Raw genomic sequence first — 21,368 nt, 5'->3', positions numbered from 1 at the left:
GTCCTATCGACAGCATATAGGATGTTGCCAGGATCTGAAATCCTACTTACTACATCCTCAGGACATCCCTTTAACCTCCTAAACACATCCCATTATATCCTCAGAACATCCTATCTATGTCCTATCGACAGCATATGGTATTTTATTAGGATTTAAAGTCCTACTTACCATATACAGAACATCCCGTAATATCCCAGTTTCCTTCCAAACTCATCCTCCCGAGTGCTTAATGTCACATCTCAGTATACTCTGAGGACATCTTATCTTGGTCCTATCGACAACATATGGGATGTTATCAGGATTTAAAATACTACTTATTATATCCCAGACTATCCCTTTAACCTCTTAAATGCATATTCCCGACTGCTTGACGTTACATCCCAGTATATCTAGGAATCTTCCTTACATTTCAGTGAAGGTGTGATGACCTAAAACCTACTTATTTTCCACAGATAGCCTCAGGTCCTCCTATGATTACTATAGAAAAATAAGAAATGTTGAGAATATTTATACAACTTTATTTTTTTAAAATTTGAATTTCAATTTATTTTATAATTTGTAAATATATCTAAAACTGTAACAAAGGACTTAAAATCAATTATTAATGCAAAATATTAATAATGCAAAATATTAATATAATATAAGAGAAAATTTTGCTTTATTTTTAAGATATTAAAAATATTTCGATCATTTTTAAACGTTCAATAGCTCAAAACTGAATTCTTCAATATATTCAGTTAAATTATTCTACAAAATCAGTTTCTGATTTCATTTAATTTGCATTCAAAATGCTATAATAAAATTAAGCATTTAATAACCTTTACAGGTTTAATGAATCACTTTTTTTTTTAAAGCTTGTAAAAAATTTAGTCTTTTGGTGAGACTGCTGGGAAATTGTTAACAGGAAATTTTATTTTTTGTACTAAATAATCAATTTGTAGCCACAGAATAAATAAATATGAATAAGTACTTTTATTACATGAAAAAAATGTTGTGAGCTTATTTATGTATTTAGTATTTAGTTATAAAAATTATGTTATTGACACTGTTAATAACTCTCTGCATCTTTAGAAAGTAACTCAAGAAACTCTTTTAAAGTTCTACCATTCTGCTCATACATTAAAAACAAAAAGCCTGGTTTATCAATGGAAATTATCAATAGAGATGTCCAAGGGAAAGTAGCAAAACATTTTAAAGGATACCGACCGGAAAGTTATATATCTTCTGTATGTTTGAAAAGTGAAGAAATATATCATCTAATTATATACAAATATTTAATATTTTTAATCAGATATATATGAATTAAATGCATTTTAAATGAATCAGATTTAAAAAAAAAGTAATATTCTTAAGAACTGTGTGTATTGCTTTTAAATAGTTTACCTTGTTACTAACAGATTAGCTTTGAAAGATAAATATCTTACATTTGCCAAATGGCAAGAGACTTGAATGAAAAGTGAAACAAGTTTACAGTGAATGATACGAAGTCACATTTGAAGACTAATAGCCCATCTGGAGGAAAAAAAAGGGAGTATGAAAATAATATGCACTGATTCATTGTTATTAGTTTATGCAAAATTCTATAAATTGAAATTTGCCAGTTGAAATCAGCACCAAATTAAACTTTGTAAATTTGTAATGTCATGCACCTGTTAAAGATTACCTCATCTAGTGTTTTATTACTAACTATTCATTTCAAAGCAAAATTAAACAATAATTGCTATTTACATGACAAATTATCAATATCATAAAGTTTAAGTATGTATTTTATGCAATACAGTATGACTAAATGAAGTTCTATTATATGTTTACTATGATGCCATTTAGGCATTTTATTCTGAAATCAACTCTACCAATTATTACCCCTTTGCACTAGAGGCCTTTTTCGCTCAGGCGAACCAGCCATTTGAGACGATTTTCCGCATATTTAGTGAATTTCTTACAGCTAACTTAACATGATTTCACAGAAATCTAATGGTTCTTTTATGTCTGAAGATATCTATGGTCCTGCAGCTCTTTCACATGATACAAATATATTTTTTTTTTTCCGGTATTTCTTCAAAGTCTGCGCACAGTATCGGTTCTGAATTTTTTGTCGCTTTTGCGGAGTCACTGTCACTTTCCCTATCTAAAACCCTGGATTTTTCTCATTCTTACTCTTCTCTCTTACTTCATCGCTATTTTTATCACTGGTTTGCTTCTGTCTGTTGTCAAGTAATCTATGCACAGACGTAATTTTTTTCTTGACAAACGAAAAATTTAACTCATCTTCATTCGAACTAATTCTTCATCGTATTCCATGCTTATTAGGTTCCATAACTTTGAAAATATTATTCATATTGCCATGACTTTCACGTTCGAACTAACATTGAAGACGCATATATAACAATAAAGCTAAGAAACATATTGAAGATTAAAGATTGGCAGTTGTTTTAAACACATTGTTGTTATTGCACACACATTGCGTTGTTAAATATGCTCTTAACCAAACCTAAAAGTATTGCTACCAGTAGGTCACTACCATCGCGGTAGTCACAAATCGAATAGTAATCGAGAGTGACCTCTCGAGTTAGTGCATCAAAACAAGTGGTGAGCGAGACTGACCTCTCGAGTGCAAAGGGTTAATACTACTAAGTATATTCCGTTTGCTTAATATATGGTGTGTAAAATTTCCTATAAATGTATTAATTAATTTTATTTTGAGATGAGCTTATTCAGCTCTCAATGCCCATGGCAATGTTTAATTCATTCTTCATTTGGTCTCAAAATAGAAATTTAAAAATTATGTGCATTTATATTATAGTGTGAGAAACACTGCTACCTTAATCTGTGACTATATATAGAATATGCAGTGAATTATAGTCAACAAATCATGAAAATACTTACACTTTATTTGTGAAATATTTCATGTATAACATTTTTACATTTTCCCATATATTTCAATTTGAGAATTTCTAGGTATATCAATTTTTTAAAATATCTAAAAATTTTCTGTTTTCAAGGAAAATTTAAGTATTCTGTTACCTTCAGTACATGAGTATTGTTAATTTACTAGATAAAATTACTTAATGTGGAATGAAGAAAGTATTTAACCACTTACTTTTGTAATTTCAACTACTTACGAAAAGTAGTTTAACTTAATTCTCTTATTAAAAAACTTATAATAATGTTAAATCTTCTTGCATTTATTAATATGACACATTTTTATAAACATATTTATTTGCATGAAAAATAAACAAATTTAAAAATATAAGGCACTGTCTTATATGTAGGAAAAAGACACACTTTTCAAAATTCAAAATAGTTTTTATTAATTCAGTTTATCAAATGTAGAGTTCTAAATGTTGATTGCCATGAAGGTATCAACATTTCTCAGCATTATCCAAACTCAAAACTTATCAGACATCTAAAGAATTAACTGGAAAGCAGAAAGAGTTAATATAATAGTACAGTACAAAGTCTATAATCTGAACGTCCATTATCCGGAATGATCTATAATCCGAACCTCAAGGCCACAAACTTTTTTTTTTTTTTTTTGTATGCTTTATGCATACGCACATTGAAAGAAATGTTTAATAAAGTAAACAAATAAATATTTTCTCTTTGGAGTGGAGAGAATGCGTCCGTAATTAAATAAAATAAATTCATTGCGCATGCGTAGGAGCACAAGGCGCCGAAGAAAACCCAAGTTTCACAAAGTAGAAGAAGAAGAAGAAATATTAAGTCTCCCCCCCCAAAAAAAGTTTTATACCCTTTAGATCATAATTGCTCTTTATTTCATAAATTACGGTTTCATATTTTTAATTGTATAATTTCTGCATGTCATCTTACCAGATTTAAATTGATGATCTATAATCTGGAAAAAACCCTAATCCGGAATCGCCGAAGTCCCGACGAGTCCGGATTATGGACTTTGTACTGTATTTCTTAAAAAACTAAACTGAAAATAATTATGATGAAGAGATGAAAGAAAATAGCCTGGTACTACACAAAAACATTTCTTGAATTAATATCAAAATGTATGTGAAATATAATTTAATTAAAGAGCTTTGAGTTAAATATTAAATGTTCTGTTGTTTGCAAATTTTGTTAAATATCAGTTGTGTATTTTATGTATCCAAACACTTATTTTTCATATGCTATCTTTGAAATTTCATTTATGAATCTTTCTGATATTTGAAAATAAACTCATCCTCGTTCTTATCAGTTTATCAAACAAATGAATTCTTCGAAACAAGTGAATTCTTTCCTGTCCTCCTAATTGCAATGCATATGCATTATAAGTATTTGAAAGATAAACAATTTTTAGTCCAACCAAATTATTAGGCAGTGGATACCTGTTTATGTTAAAAATTCTACAAAGCATTTGTATAGCGAGGTTATGAAAGTAACGTATATGATAGCGATGAAGACGTTGAAAAAACGATAATGGTATGTTTTAATAAAGTTAAAATGGACATAAGAGATTCAGATAGAATTTCAGAGGAAGAATACGTTGAATCTGAACAAGGTAATGAACCAACCTTATCAGAAAATATTAAAAATCAAGGAGTTTTAGATAAAATAAATATATGTATGAAAATAGCACTATAGAGGGTATAAAAACAGTAGTTTTAAAAGGAAGAGTTTGAGAGCTAGAAGAAAAAGAATTATTATTTTTTTGTGTGGCAGCTATTAAATCCTACACCACACCCAGAAGGAAAATTTAAGGAAAGGAAAAGTCTATATTTAAGAAATCATTAAAATTCAAACCCATACAAGATGATATGGAATGGCAGCTACAGAATCTTTTATAATCTCATGAAATGTATTTTATAGTAACTTCTAATCTCAATAAACCAGAGAATTAGTATCAATTTATGATGATTTAGTACTTCAAACATATAAAATGGGTTGAAGCCTATACTGTAGCCTACACGCCTGTGTTTTCAACTTAAATGTAACAACTGTATGTGAAACAGAGATTTAGAATGTGCTGCAGTTAAAATATTCAGTTATTTTTATATTTTTGTTTTAGAAATGATTTATTGATCTATCTGTTTCTAGTTTAAATAATAATAAATGATCTATATAATCATTTATTGATCTATCTACTTCTAGTTTAAATAATATTAAAAAGTTTAAATAATAGTAACTGCTTCAAAAAGTATTGTACTGTTTTGTATTTAGCAATGTTTATTCAATTTTATGTTTATTGTATTTACGTTGTTTTTTGTTGAAATGCTTGAAAATTTGCATTTCTTTATTGTGTCAGTGAAAAAGAATACATGCTTAAGTTTAATTTGTAGTCAGCTGTGAAAAAATCCTAGCAAAACTTCTCTTTTTAGATGTTTTCAAGGAAAAGTCTCACAGACTACACATTAACCTCTGTGCAATGAAAATTCACAATTGGTTAAAAGTTAATGAAGTTTTTTCCAGTGCTTTCTAGACAAATTATATTTTAAAATTTTTTGAATTTTAAGAAAAATACTTTTAGATTTTTGCAACATGCAGTTTTGGGGAAATAACTAATAATGCATATGAATAAAATATGAATCGGCTCTAATTTAGATGTTTTTCGCACATAAAAAGCAAATGTTGATGAAAATCCAAAGTAAGCAACATAAATAAAATTGGTAAGCCAGTTTAAATTTTAAAAAAATCAGTATGGTATACTTATGGCATTATATTTCGCTTGCTAGTAAACACTTGGATAGCAGGGCAAATCTGATAGATAAAAAAACATAATTGAGATATACAAATAATTCACTTCCCATTCAGAATGCTTACGATGTGAAGCAAGATGATAAAAGTAAAGTTTTAGTGCACAGCTTTCAAAGAATTATACAATGTTTATGGCAACAACTATCTAGACGATGATGATTCAGGTGAACAAAGTTCACAAAGCAGTCACCCACGCATCAAAATCAGAAGATCGCTAATGTGTTTATTGTCAAAATGGCATAGATAACATCAATTCGAAATGAAAATATGACATAAATAGCATATTCGAGAAATAAATTCGAGAAGCAAAAATGTAAACATACAAGTATTACAACTGAACTTAACTTTACATATGACAAAATATCCACAAAACAACTTATCCGCACATCATAACCATTTTAATTTTCATTTCAAATCAGCCGTTCAGCATTTTGGCAAGGAAAAATATGAGGAACTCAGTTTGCTCGGATTGAATGTGCAATGCTGCGAAAGAATATGGTTCTGCGGAACTTTTTACATTATTCTGTAATAAACATTACTTATTTCATAATTTTTTTCCTTTTTCTCATTAATTAATTGATGGGGTAAAAGTTAAATCATAATGACTTCATTGAAATGTGAAACTTTGCATGTATGTGACGACCACCTTCTGTGCAGTATTTCTGAGAATGTAAACAAATTTTGGAACCTGAGAGTAGTTGTAATTATATGTATAAAACATCACCTCTCAAACGACCATTTTTGAAAGTGGCCAATATTTAAGAATGTAAATAAATACTGATATTAAGTATTATTTCTCTAAGACGACCATCTCTATAGAAGACTAAAACTTCTGGAATCGTGGATAGTCATCTGAGAGAATTCTTTGTACTGTGAACTTATCGCACAACTGTTATTCAATAAAAATAGTGTACATGATTAAAAAGCATTCTCCGTCCTGTAATTTTAAAAAAAGTCTATTTTTCTAATTTTGCGTATACTTATAGCAACATCTGCAATCTGCAAGTAATTATATAAGTAGTTTAAACAATTTTTCATAAAAAATATATGTTATTTAGAATTTAATAAATATTTTAGAAACTGCTAATCCATTGAAAATATCTTTCCCATGCCTAAATAAATTTTTAAAAATGCTAGAAAAAATAGCAATTAAAATTAATAACGAAATAACAAGAATAACCTGGATATCAATATTTTAATGAAACAACTCTTAGCAAAATACATATGAAAGTTAAATAATATGCATGCTGTCAGATGTGCAAAAAACTAAAGTTGGTAAATTTGAGAACAAATAATGTTCTCAGAATGTTTTACAATGAAAGTCCTCTGGAAAAGGCAGTGCGAATATCCTCAGGATGTGAAATTGGTGAAGTCTTGAGGATATCAGAGAATCAACATCTTCAAGACATTCTCACATAGCGACTTAAACAGGACATCCTCAGGATTAAATTACGATGTCATCGGGACATCAGAGAATCAACATACTCAGGATATCCTAAGTATGTCTTGGGATATTGCGACTTAAATAGAACATTCTGAGGATGTTTTGTGCTATGGGGGTAAGAACACACAAAAAAAAAATGAAATAGAAATGTTCTATGTAGTAGTATATGAAAGCTATTTAATTTAAAAAAGAATCCGTTCAAAATTATTTTTGATATTGATATGTTATTTTCAGAAATTATTCATTTCATTTATTATAAACATATGTTTTTATAAAACTTTTTAAAAATTGTTTGAAACTTGAAGCATTAATATTCTAGATGGATAAATAGTAATGTCCAGGTTTCATAATTATTCATTTGAATTATTTTTTATTTATTTATTAGTCCAAAGGGATTTGAATCCCGAAGGACTATTAGTTTCGTTTTGGCATTTTGCGTCGGACGGATAAATGTCGGTTCACTTTTCAAACTGTTGCCATAAAATGTTAGAGTCCTGCATTATATTTGAAGAAATTAAATAATGAAAATCTGCATAAATGTATGTATATTTCTCACATTGTCATAAAATAACGGTACATAGAGTCATCGAATTTTGAATAACGTAATCCTCCAACGAATATGAGCATGTGGAAGACCAAATTTGAAATTTGAAATTTGTTTTATGATCGATTTCCTATTTTTTAAAACTTTGACGAATTTTTGATTAACAAACTCAAGGATTTCAAAGCGAGCAATGGCAACGTTGTGCAGAAAAGACATTTTTATCTCCAGCGTGTGAGTCTCTGTATTGGAAATTCTAAAGATATGCTCGTTTTAAAACTATTTTGCGATATTGCTGTTGCACTGGATCTTATGGTTTAAGTGCGAGGAACATGATATTTAATAAAGAAAGGTAACACACAAAATGTTAAAAAACGCCCCTTTGGACGTAATTTAAAATCTGAAACATTTCAGATTTACTTATTTATTTATTTTTGTATCTTGTATTATTTTTTAAGTTTACATAATCAGAACTCATCATATAATGACTAATTTTACCTTAAGTGTTGTTGATTTTAAATTTGATTTATAATAGTTACGTTGATTTAAGAATGGCCATATGGTTTTTTAATTTTATCAAATGTTTAAGCATTTTATATAAATAAACAAAAGTTGTATATTTTTAAAATACAGGTTTGTATTTTTATGTTCTTTCTCTTAAAGGTGCTTAGCCATGAATTCTGCTCAGTCTTACTTGAACATGGGAGAAATGCCTGCAACCAAGTGTGTATTAAAGAGTAAACCAAGTATTTTTGTGATACGTCTTCATTTGGTTTCTATGTTTGGATTCGGTTTTATGATGTCTTCATGGTTTTATACTCGAAGGTCACTTGAATCATGGAAACGTTTCATTTATCGGTAATATTTCTGTTTTGTTACCATTTGCTGATTGTGCATAAAATTTATATTTTTTTCGACTTGTTTAATGTAACAGCCATATTCAAATACTTTAAATGTTCCTAAATCCAAGCAAATATTGTTCATGCATTTATTGTTTCATGCACATTTTATTACAAAACGTTTATATAATACTATATATAATTCATTTATAACAGTTTATAATGTTGAGTAAATTTGCATTTTACTCATACCATTGCTCATATTTTATTTATTATAAACATGCAAGCTAATTGGTGAAATAAAGTGTTAACTCTTTCAACCCGACATTTACACGATTAAAATTTAACAATGAAGAGTAGTTTAATTTGATGTTGACATTCTAAAAATAAGTGTAATATGAATTTAAAGTTTTTAACTTTTCCCGTTTCCCGGAATTCTTCTGGGACAACATGTCCCAATCATATTGTCAACTGAAACTATTTGTCCCAATAGTCTAGGTTATTACCCTTTCTCAGAAAAAAAAAAAACTAAAATTTATGATAATATATAATGTGAATATTACAAAACGTAAGCTATGTCGCATGCACTAGTACTATCACAATGATGATATTTGGCAATGCAGCATTTTTTCTGATTTATGATTTTTCAAAATTTGAAAATGATGTCTCCCAAATCAGCAAATTCTTGATTCTGCAAAAGTATAAAGTAATAAATGAATAGATACTCTTAATTTGCATTATCTAACCATTAATAAATTTCACTAATTTGCTATATTTACAGCTTTTAGTTACTTGTTTGCTTTTAGATATATATGCAACACTTTATGAAAAGAGATGTATAAGGCAAAAATAATTCCAAACCATTCTACTTTCTTAGAAATACAAAATATTAAAAACTTAGTTTCTAAATTGATGTATGTAGACAATTAAATTTTGTAAAACCAGCTTAGTGTAGCAGTTAAACATTTACAATAGTTATTTCACAGTTTATCAAAATTCCAAAACGCTGCCAAATTTTTAGCTGAAAATTTGCATTTTGCAGTCCCGAAATTTAATATTCAGCAAGTTTTTTCATTATCTACAGTTGGTAAATGTTTAATGCATTTTGTTAATGCAATATTACTGTTTTTGAATTTGTCAAATCAGCTGTATTGTGTTTTTCAAATGCAGCTGAAAATCAAGGCTCATAGACCATTAAAAAAGAATGATGTAATTGAAAGGTCTTGAATTTTTTCCTGTAAAATATTTTGAAGACTGGATATAAATAATCATTTTAAAATAATAAATATCCTATCATATAATAAGTAAATAAAACTTTAGCATTAAAAAATATTGAATGTTTGTACAATTTTATCTTTTTGTTTGAACACTATGGCTAATGTAAATTGAAATTATTCTAATGATAATCATTAATGCTTAAATTATTAATTTTTCAACATGGTCTGAGCACTTTTTTGAAAATAGGCCAATGCCCCATGTTGTGATTTTTCAAAGTAAACTAATAAAGAGATGCCAGAGCAGAGCAAAATAGTATGGTACAAAAATCTCGGAATTTTTAGCTTTTGATTCCTAAGTACAGATGATGCACAATAAAGCTCTGAAAATATTTGCATTAAATATGCTTTATATAATTGCACCTTTTCTATTTTAAGTTTTTCTGAATTATTTCTTTACAAATTCGTTAATAAAAAAATGAATAAAAATTTATATGAATGCACCCTTTTTAAGTGGCACCTGCCTGGGATGTGCAGGCCTTGCAGGCCCACTTCCGCCAGCTCTGGACGCCTATTCTATGATCACTGGATCTGTCGACAACTTGAGCGAACAATATTGACTCAAAAAAAAAAAAAAACGGTATGGACAGCCATCACAACTTATCAGAGAAAGCCATTCTGTGGTCCTCAGTTGGTGGGCTAGTGGGTCCATTTAGCTTTACTGAAAGGGGACAAGGCTTCAAGGATCTTTAGACCAATCGCAGTACAGACGAGTGACGAAATTTATAGCGCACGCTGGCTGAAGTTCTAGGAATATTCTCCCATTATTTCACTAACTCACATGCTGCATTTGTAGTTCGAAAAAAATTGCACAAAACAGTATTATGACCAACACGCAGCAGAATATGCTGCTGTGTTATGTGAAGGAAAATTCCTTTTTTTAAGCGGAAACTTAACGCAGGAATTTAGAGCTAAGAAATAAAGAGTGATATGGGATACCACGAAAGCAATGGTAAATAGATAAAAGTAAATGAATTAAGCTTACTTCAAATCCTTTTAAAAATAAACAATTTTAATCATTTAAATTTATAATATGATTAATTTGCATTACAATCTAATAGCAAACTAAGGTGTCCCCCCCCCCCACATGCTCACATTAAAACTGTTTTCCCGCAATTTATTTTACAGTCACTATTGGAAAAATATTTCTTTAAATAAGAAATTAGAAAGAAAATATTTCTTTCTTAATATTTCTTCCCTTTTTTTATTTTTTTTTTTTTATGAAAATTATTTCTTTCAGGAAAAGAAATAAAATTCATTAGCTATTACAGTATGGCCGATTGCTGCTGCATTCAACTATCACACATACATCAAAATGCTTTATTTTAAATAATTTATTCTATAATTAACATGAAAGAAAATATTTTTTCAATATAAAATATATAACCAAAATTAAACTAATCTATCCTGTATGTGTGATTAATTCGCTTTGCAATTTTTGTCACACAATTACTAATACCTTTTTTTTTTAATATTACATTGCTGTTATTTGAATTTTTTATATATATAAGAACTGCTCAGTTTAAACATTCTTCCTTCTCAAAAGATTTTATTCTGTGAAAATAATTAAAAGATAGTAATATTTTCACAATGCAAGTACTAAAGTAAAAATAATCAGTGTAGGTCTCCTGCAGTTAAAGTCCTTGTCAAACCAGCATTTCAACACATTTTAAATAGGAAACTAATAATAATCAATATCTCTTTTACAATATAAAAATGAGGATGCTATGAACAGTATTTTTTTTTTTTTTTATTATTTGCAAAGAAACAATGATTTTTTAATATTATAATAGGTTACAAAAGTACTATTCCATGAACAAACCCTCAGTCTTATAGCATTGTTACTTTATAGCATAATACAATAATAATGCAGTATAATTCTACTAACAACCCACCAGCCGCCGAGCGGTAGAGTCGCTAAACGCAGGTAGTTTGGTCCGAGGTTTGAATCCTGGGAATGAGCTGGCCGGCGTTTCCGTGGCTTTCCACATGTGTAACTTGTATACGAGCCAGTTTCCCTTAGAAAGTCCTCACTTAGAAACCAGTTTTAAAACGTAATAAAATTACACACACAAAATAATAATAATAATAATAATAATAATAAATTAATAAATTAATAAAAATCTGAAAGCCTCAGATTTTATATTACTTCCAAAGGGCCCTTTTTTTAACGTTTTGTGTGTTATCTTTATTTATTAAATATCATGTTTTTCGCACTTATACCATAAAATTCAATTCAACAGCAATATCATATAATTTAAAAAAAGCATATGTTTAGAATTTCTGATACATAGTCTCCCGCGCTAGAGATGAAAATGTTTTCTTCCATACAATGTTGCCATTGCTCGCTTTGAAATCGTTGGATTTGTTAATCAAAATTTCATAAATGCTTTACAAAATATGAAATAGATAATAATACAAATTCTCAGTTCCAAATTTGGGCCTCCAGATGCCTATATTAGGATGGAGGATTACATTATTCAGAATTTCATGGCTCTAGGTACCGTTGTTTTATCACAGTGCGAGAAACATTTATACATTCTGCAGATTCCTCATTATTTAATTTCTTTAAATATAATAGAGTGCAATAATACTTGGTGGCAATGATTTGAAAAGTGAAACGCCACAAAAGGGCAAAACGAAATTAATAGCCCCTCTGGGCTGAAACTTATTTTTAAAAGTATCACACTAGTAGTAGTACAGCTACTGAAAAAGATATTATAAAGCTATTTTATAGTTTTATGATTTTTTTTTTTTTTAATTTTTATTTTACAGTAGTGTGAATTTCGCGTAATAATGAACGACATTCCTTTTTGTGTTCACAGTATTATTCGTAAGGTATTCAACTGTTAGATTTTATTAAATGAAGAAAGTTTATGTGCTTGATAAACTTATTATTTTCTACATTTTTAAAGCATACAATTACAATTTATGTCTATAATTTCAGGAATAGTATAACCTTTCTTTCAGTAGAAATTGCGTTCTTGTTTTCTGAATGTGGCTCCAAATACACTCTCAGTTCATCGCAAATTAAAATAACTATAAATTTTGGCAATCTGAAATACGCAATGAAAACATCTTTTGGCAGAGCAAAAGCATCAATATAATTTCTATAAATTCGCCACCGATTCAGAAATCTACGACCGTATTCTTCGTTTAAATATGAAAAAATCAGCAGCGAAAACACATACAAAGCCATTGTCTACTTAGTACGTCAACTGCACAACCCTGATTGACGACGCGACAACACTTTTTCACGCGCTTCCGACAACTTCCGTACTCAGAGAATATAGGATATCGGGCAGACCTGTCTTTACTAGCAGCGACATCTGGCGGCCCACAACTTGCTGTTGACTCTCGTAGCGTAGAATAACCGTCCTGGTTACAAAGCAAAATGCAATAGCCCATATAAAAAACATCCTAAATCTTGCAAAAAATCTAAAGAATACAAATCCCCATTTAGAAGGTAGAACTTCAGCATAATTTTATATATTAAAACAAAACAAATGGATAAGGATAAAAAGTTTCTTTTCACTTAAGGACAAATTATCTGACATTAAGCTCATAAAATCTTATTCATTACTTCCTCTTTCTTTGAATAAGCTTTGTTGGGCGACTCAGTCAAAGAATTTCAATGAAATCAGAGAACCCATTCAAATTTTTTGAGTTGTAATGGTCACTACATATTGTTCCTAAGATATGTTTGCCATGAGTCCTTGTTCTCCAAAAACTCGGTGTTACACCTGCCTCGCATAGCCTTTGTTTAGAACATAGATAGAGGTGGAGTGAAAAAAAGTGATAATAGCATTAAACTGTTTTACATTATTCTAATAGAATATATAGAATTGTAACATCCTTAACATTGATAATTTTAAGGGTTTGTAATTTTTCAATTAAAACTCGTTGAAATTTTTTTCAAAATTTCATTATCTAAGTTTTATATGTTTGAAAGTTCACTATAGCCATACAAAGTAACATTAAGTGTATAACTGTATGGTGTCAAAGAGTTTGCTTGTTATATCAGAAGGCTGGTTATAATCCAGTCTCTTTGTAATGGGGTTTGACTGTAATTACACTATTTAAATACTAAATATGTCACATTGAGTAGTTGCTTTGTATGTAAACTGAATAATCACTGCTAATTATATCTGTGTTTAGACGAGCAATTTCTGTTTAAGCCTGCATCCATTTTACTATCACTGGTTTGTGTGAAAACAAATAGGCAACAATGTATCTTTAACTTTATTGCTTGAAAATTGAGGGTGTGACTGACTGGAAGAACTTTACAAATGAAAAAGAGTGTATTGAAAAGATATTCTGATATTATTGTTCATATATATCTAAGAAATCAGTTCTAATTATTGTCTTTAATAGTATTATTTGTAATTCAAAATTATAAGATTCTTATTACTGTTTTAAAAATATTTTAAAAGGACTCGAGGAAGAATAATGGGGAGGTTAATTTTTTTATTTTCTTTTGATATATTTTCATGCTGAATGTTATTAATATTGAGTGTTATTTCTGAATGCTATTAGTGTTATGTTTCTAACTGTCTGGCAAATTTCTTTTGAAGTGCAAAATGACATTGATAGTTATGTTTTTGTTTAGTCTGTGTGAACCTACTGAAAAAAATTCTTCAGCTCTGAAAAGGCATCGGATTATTGCAAAAGCTTTTCAAAGGCGACATGAGATAAACCAAGGGCATCTGTCTTTCAGTACCTTTAATAGTACTTACGAAGACCCATTAGGTTAGTTTTTTGTTAATTATTTAAAAAGTGTATAGGTTAAACATTGCAAACTTGAGATGTATATAGCATGTTTAAGTTTTTAAAATATTGGGAAAAATTGACTTTTTGTTTTCAATCTTTATTTCAAAACATGTCTTTGAATTTTCTTGATGCAATTGATGTAGTGAAACTTTTCTTAGCTTTCCACAGACCACCTCCTCTGAGAGTATTAGTATTTCTTAGAATATAAATAAACATTGATCTGATACTGATCTCTTTAAGACTCTCGCAGAAGTTCAAAATGGCCTGAAAACTGTGTGCAGTTATTTTAGAGAGTTTTCACTATATTTGCTTGTTTTGCTTTTTATTAAAAATTGTGCTTCAGTCATCACATGGTGGTCACTTTTCTTGACCTTTCTAAGGCTTTTGATAAAGTACAGAAAAATAAGATGCTATATAAAAACTTTATGTAAAGTTATATAAAATCTTTGGTATCAAGGAATCTCTGAGTTTTTGAAGTCCTGATATAGAACATACTAGCAAAATATAATGATTTTCTTTCTTGAAGGTACGGATTAAACAAGGATATTCCAAAGACTGAGAAATTAGACCTACATTGTTTCCTAACTTTGTTTCAGGCATAAAGATAAATATTAATTCTTATTGCTATGTAGGTTTGTATGCTGATAATGTTGTTGTTTGAAGTAGCAGTTCATGTATTTTATCTGCTCAGAGGGATATTAATTTGCCTGTTACTGATTTTCAGAATTTTACTGAGAATCGTAAAATAATTTTTAATCGTTCAAAGTCTGTTGCCAGTATTTTTACTACTAATAGAGATACGTACAACTTAGAGCTGGATATATTCCTTTTGGGAAAGAAACTTAATTATGAGCGACATCCTAAATATTTCATATTTACCTTTGACCAGGAATTTCTGACATCACTAAATTGTTTTTTAGACTGAGGCATAAGAGTCTCAGACTGAGGCATAAGTACCTATTGATTAAATATTTTGCAAAGATGGAAAGCTTTGGAGATCAATTCAAAACATCAAATATTATTTGTAATTAGATCAAACTCATCACCAGACCATCAGAGAGAGAGAGAGAGAGAGAGCATTAAAAAGACCATCAAACCCATCAAAAGATAGAGCCAGCTTAGTCATACTAAGAGCAAAGATTTGCTGCAAAATAAAGTCAAACAAGTCTTCCTATTCTGCTGTCTTAACCCTATTTCCTCATTTTTGGACCGAGTATCTTTCAGTTAAGAACTCAGTTCTTTCGTTGATAAGGGCATGCATCGTGTGAAGTATCTAAGGTACTTGGCCTCGGTGCAACAGCAATCTCAAGCATAATACTTAATAACACACCACAGATTTGTACTAAAGGCAAGTAGGGGTTATGAAACTATCTCTTGTATTGGAATTTTGAAATCAAAATTCATGAGAGAAATCCCAATTACTACTCAGTTTTTAGGTCAGAGTTGACAGATATTGATGTAACTCTGAATTATTGTGTGACTAATAAATAAATCTTGACAAAAATATTTGGATTTTGAGTGACAGTAATATATCCATTCAACATTTATTGAAATAATAGAGGCATAGTGCTATAAACACTGTGCTAAAATTGAAATCCATCAGTGGACACCATAGGGTGTATTTCCAGGAGCTTCGATCACATATGTAGATATCTACGAAAATGCTGATAGGTTGTCTAAGGAGGGTAGCTTTAAGGACACACCAGATCTTTATACTTTCTCTCTTGAACTTGAGAAACTTGCTTCTAGGCTCAAGCTTGAAATCAGTTCATTTTGGAGAGCAACCCCTATACCTAAGGATTTTGCAAAAAAATTGTTTAACTTTTATATTATGTAATTCTTTATAATTAAAATATTTATTTTAAATTGCTAAAGAGTGGTTTCTTTTGATAATTTCTGCTGATTTACAATAAATATTGATAATTTGAGTAACTTTTTATAAAAATCATTAAAATCAGCAACTTGCCCCTGCAAAGCAATTTTAGTCTTTTCATCTATAAAAAAAATCACCTAATTAGGCTGAGTTGGTTGCATTATTATGTAAGTACAAAATGTTATGTATGTATTATATGTTACATTACTGTGATTGCAAGTTCACTTTTTTCATGAAGCTTAATGTATCGATAGGGTTGCTTCCATTTAAGTTAAGATTTTCCACCAGTTCCAGTGTTAATACATGTCTCTCCATTAACAGAAAAGTACCAAACTGTTATATCAATGAAAATTGTGCACTTAATTAAAGAAATAAAAAATTCTAGCTGTCCACAAAACTATGTCATTTAGAATTAATGATTAGAATTGTTGTTCATGTTGTTCATTCTATAATAGTAACTGTCAGTAATTTAGTAATAGTTGTGGTCAATATATAAATGAAACAAGTCTGTATAGTCAAAATTTCTGTAATAAATTGCATCAAATTGCACTTAATTTTTTAATTTATAATGGAAGTTGCTGAAAATAAGAAGAAATATATATACAGTGCAAAGTCCGTAATCCAGACTCATCGGGACTTCGGCGATTCTGGATTAGGGGTTTTTCCAGATTATAGATCATCAATTTAAATCTGATAAGATGGCATGCAGAAATTATACAATTAAAAATATGAAACCATAATTTATGAAATAAAGAGCAATTATGATCTAAAGGGTATCAAAATTTACCAAAAAAAAAAAGCTTAATATTTATTTGTTTACTTTATTAAACATTTCTTTCGATGTAAGTTGCTTTTTTTTTTTTTTTTTTTCTTTTTTTTTCTTTCTTTTTTTCTGATACTTTCCTTTTAATTCTATAAACAGGCATAATTTCTTGTTCAGGTACAAAGTTCCACTGTTCAAGTCCTGTAATTGCTGTGTTGAGAATACTGACTAACTTGTCAATCAAAATTTTTTCATTTTCAATTACCTCTGTGTCACTTTCTTCACTATTAGAAGCGGTATTTTCTGGATCTAGACCCATACTACAGATTTCGCCATTTGTTAATTAATTGATGATTGGGGCATTGTCGTCGCAATGAAAAACTTCTGTTATATCATCTTCATTTATTACTGCTTCTCCACATTTCTTTACAAGAAAACCTTCAAATTCGTGGCTATTATCTTCATCGTCCTCACCATGAAATATGGTAGCTGGCCATAAATTATGCCAAACAATTTTAACATATCTGGAGACACATCCTCCCACAATCTTGCAATGCTCCACACAGCAGATTTTATGCTAAAATTTCAAAAATTCTTTAATAGTCTTGCCATTGTTCAAGAAATTTAACATAGATTTTAAAAATGCTACTGTATATTTGCATTTCAGCACATGCACTATTCTCATATCCATAGGCTGAATGATAAGACGTACAATTTGGAGGGTAATACGGATACATTATCTTTCACTAAAACTTTAAGTATGCGCCGAACAGTTGTCAACAATCAGGACTATTTTTGAGTCATCACGTAAACCAACCGAATTCAAATGTTGCCGAGCCTCTAGTATAAAATGATTTTCAAACCAATCATTCATCAACTCTTGTGTCATCCATGCTCTTTTATTTGCGTGATATATAATGGGGAAAATTGTTACTCCTTTAAATGCTCGAGGAAGAACATGTTTTCTGATTATGAAAGTTTGCACTTGTGCATTCTTGCAGCATTTGCGCACATTAAAAGTGTTAGTCTCGCTTTGGGATCTTTGACACCAGTTGGAGCCTTTCTAAACATTTCGCAGTCCATTAATTGATAACTGGGGCTTGTTATTGCAATAAAAATCTTTTGTTATAACATCTTCATTTATTACTTCTTCACATCTCTTTACAAAATCCATTAGGTGGAAAATTTCACCTTTGGTTTGCGATATCCACAAACTTTCAAATTCGCAGCTATCATCTTCCTCATCCTTATGAAATATGGTAGCTGGACATAAATTATGCCAAGCATTTTTTAAAATATCTGGAGACACATTCTCTCATGATCTTGTGATGCTCAACTCAGCAGATTTTATACTAAAATATTTCAAAAATTCTTGAACAATCTTCAAATTTGAATTCAAATGTTGCTGAGCCTCAGGTATGTGTTGTGTAGCAAATTAACGTAATTAATCTAATTACAGCTATCAAAATTTAATGTATTAATTATTCTAATATTTATGCTACACAACGTGTATTTGTTCAATTAATTATTCATATTGTTTGGTTAATTATTTATCTGAACTTGCACGAAAATTTTTATCTAGTGTTATTCATTCTTGCTTGTATTCGCGATTACTCACACAATGGATATTGGTAAATTTTCACATAGTAAACTGGGATTTTCATGACTTAAATTAAGTTAAACCCTTAAAATTTAATATCAATAGATGCAAAAAAAAATAGCACTTAAATTTGAGACTACTTTCATAAATCTACCTTCAACAGAATTTAAGTTATAGCCATTTATTTAACGTAAAACTTGCAAAACCCATTGTTCGGCTTAAAAGGGGGAGGAATTCACTTTTAACGAAAAAATGTGCATTCTTTTGGACTTGGGACAAGTTTGCTTGAGGAGGGAGCCTTCATGGTTGCTAACTTTCTTACGCGCACCTGCTCGAGGCGTGGCCTCGCTTGGCGCGTTTTTGGCTAGAATTGAGTTTCGCCTTTAGTTCTACGTTTTGGAAATAGGTGAAGTTTTGCATGGCATAAGGTTGGAGTCTCGACGACTGGTTTTTTCACTTTGGCGGGCGTGGGCTTTTAGCCAAGTTGGCTGTCCCGTCGCATCTAAAACGGGTTGATTTCGGGGTGAAGGTCACTTTTTCGTCACTTCTCTTGACCGGCAGTACAGAGTAGCATGCTTTCGCATGATATGGTTTTTGCGAAAATGGCGGTGATCTGACACACCGTATCTACGGGGCCCCTGTGGCCTGTATAAATCTTCACCCTATTTAGTTTGTTCAATAGACTCTATTATTTCCTAAGGTAACTGCATTTTGATATTTATTCCGCACAACGATTTTCATCGGCAATATGAGTGATCGTCTAATTCAATCGAAACTTCATATCCAGATTCCTTGTTTAGCATGTGACACCTCCTTTAGTACACCAAATCTGATTATCCTGAGCTGAAATAGTTCACTGCCATAGCTAATCTGATTACCCTGAGCTGAAATAGTTTACTGCCATAGCTAATCTGATTATCCTGAGTTGCATTAGTTCACTGCCATAGCTATTCTTAAACTTCACCATCTAAGTTATACACGTTTCACTGGAGCTTCATTCGTCATGCGGGTATTTCTTCAGGGAGCTGACGGGATGGCTCCTGATCCAATTTGTCTCTCCCAAGCAGTAATTAGCCATCAGATCTTTGCAGATCAACATCTATGGTTTCCTGTCAGATCTTCTTTTGCACTCTTGGCCAGCATTATACTTGACCATGCATATAGATGTACCTCAAGAAGCTTGCATGATTATGGTATTCTTCTGGACTGAAAAACTCCATTGTTCAGTATTTTCCAGAGCTCAATTTCCACCGGGTATAATGCTGAACTACTTGTGACCGTTCAGTTTCCCTGCATGACTGCACCGTCTTCAGGAAGCCTTCAGATAAGTTTTCTTCCTTTTTCTTGAAATTGTTATTTTAGTGTAACCTCAACTCTTTTGTTTTGTCTTCTCGGCCAACTGTCGATGAATTTAATGACTTGTTAGAAGGAAAATTTAATTTAGAAGAAAAAAAAATTAATTAGTAGTTAAGGTTTATTTGATGTTCCTAGGCTGAGAAAATTAAAAATATATATATATAATAACCTTTCAGGCTCAGTTGGCAAAAATGAATATTACTTAAATTACATCACTACCTCGTCTTAGAAATCTTGTTACAGTTGTGTTATATTATATTTTACTGTTAATGATTTTATTTATGCAATATAATCTATCCATCTTTTTCGGTTATGGAATATTAATAGTGTAGGTGAAAATTTTAATTATGTGCAATATTGATTTAAATTCTGCATCTTTCCTGTTATTGTAATTTAATGGTCCCTAGAAACCATAGTAAAGAAAATAAATTTGGTGCTTGTAAAAGGTTTAAATTCTAGAAATTGTACCCAGTATTTTACCTAGCTTACTTGTTAATTTGCAAATGTTCAATTGAATTAAGTATTTTGTTTCCAAGGTAGGAATGCGTTCTCAAATAGCCTGTGTTAAAATTTGGCAGGAAAATAAATTGGTTACAGTATATGTTAAGGTTAACTGTTAAATATTAATTATTCCCCCCCCCCTCTCCGGAGAAGGTAAAATTTTTTCTGCTAAAAAATACTGTCTGGTTTTGGTATCTACCATTAGTATTTGATGCTATATTATTAGGCTCAATAAACTTATATATTTTCTTTGGATTAATTAAGTGTATGTTTTATTTAATTAGTTCATGTCTTTCACCAGTTGCCTAATTAGGGTTGTTATATTTTCCATTAGTAAACACAACGCAATGTTAAAATTTTTGAGTCAGGTTAATCAGTTAGGAAAATTCAAATTCGTGTTACCGTGTCTTTCTTAAAAAGGCACGGAACACATGAAATGATTTTCAAACCATTTGTTCATTAACACTTGTGTCATCCATGCTATTTTTATTTGCACGATATAAAACGGGGAAATCTTTACTCCTTTAAATAGCGAGGTCGCGTATTTTTTCCAGTTTCAGCAGCATTGTCAGTTTATTCTGGAGATAACTTTTCACTGTTAATGAGTTCAGTGAATTCATCACTGAACAGCTCTTTCTCTTATTGCTCTTTCTCTAAATTTCAAAAAATTTGTCTTCCCTATATTTTGCTGCCCAGTGCAGCCA

At 30.2% G+C, this 21,368-nt stretch overlaps 1 protein-coding gene across 2 annotated transcripts in view; it reads left to right on the top strand.

Annotated features, from left to right (window-relative positions):
• The window catches only part of smo (smoothened, frizzled class receptor), a 110,355-nt gene that overhangs the window by 60,763 nt on the left and 28,224 nt on the right, over positions 1-21,368 (top strand). For both annotated transcript variants that reach the window (XM_085819179.1, XM_085819180.1), the window contains 2 exons: positions 8,352-8,546; positions 14,411-14,550. In XM_085819179.1, the coding sequence (XP_085675305.1) occupies positions 8,352-8,546; positions 14,411-14,550 (335 nt within the window). The remainder of the gene's footprint in view (positions 1-8,351; positions 8,547-14,410; positions 14,551-21,368) is intronic.

Source organism: Stegodyphus dumicola, chromosome 6, assembly GCF_044657685.1.
Source record: "Stegodyphus dumicola isolate Sdum_Otavi_A_Nest chromosome 6, ASM4465768v1".
NCBI classification, from domain to species: Eukaryota; Metazoa; Arthropoda; class Arachnida; order Araneae; family Eresidae; genus Stegodyphus; species Stegodyphus dumicola.
The sequence above is the reverse complement of the archived record's forward strand: the minus strand, read 5'-3'. Positions and strand labels throughout refer to the sequence as shown.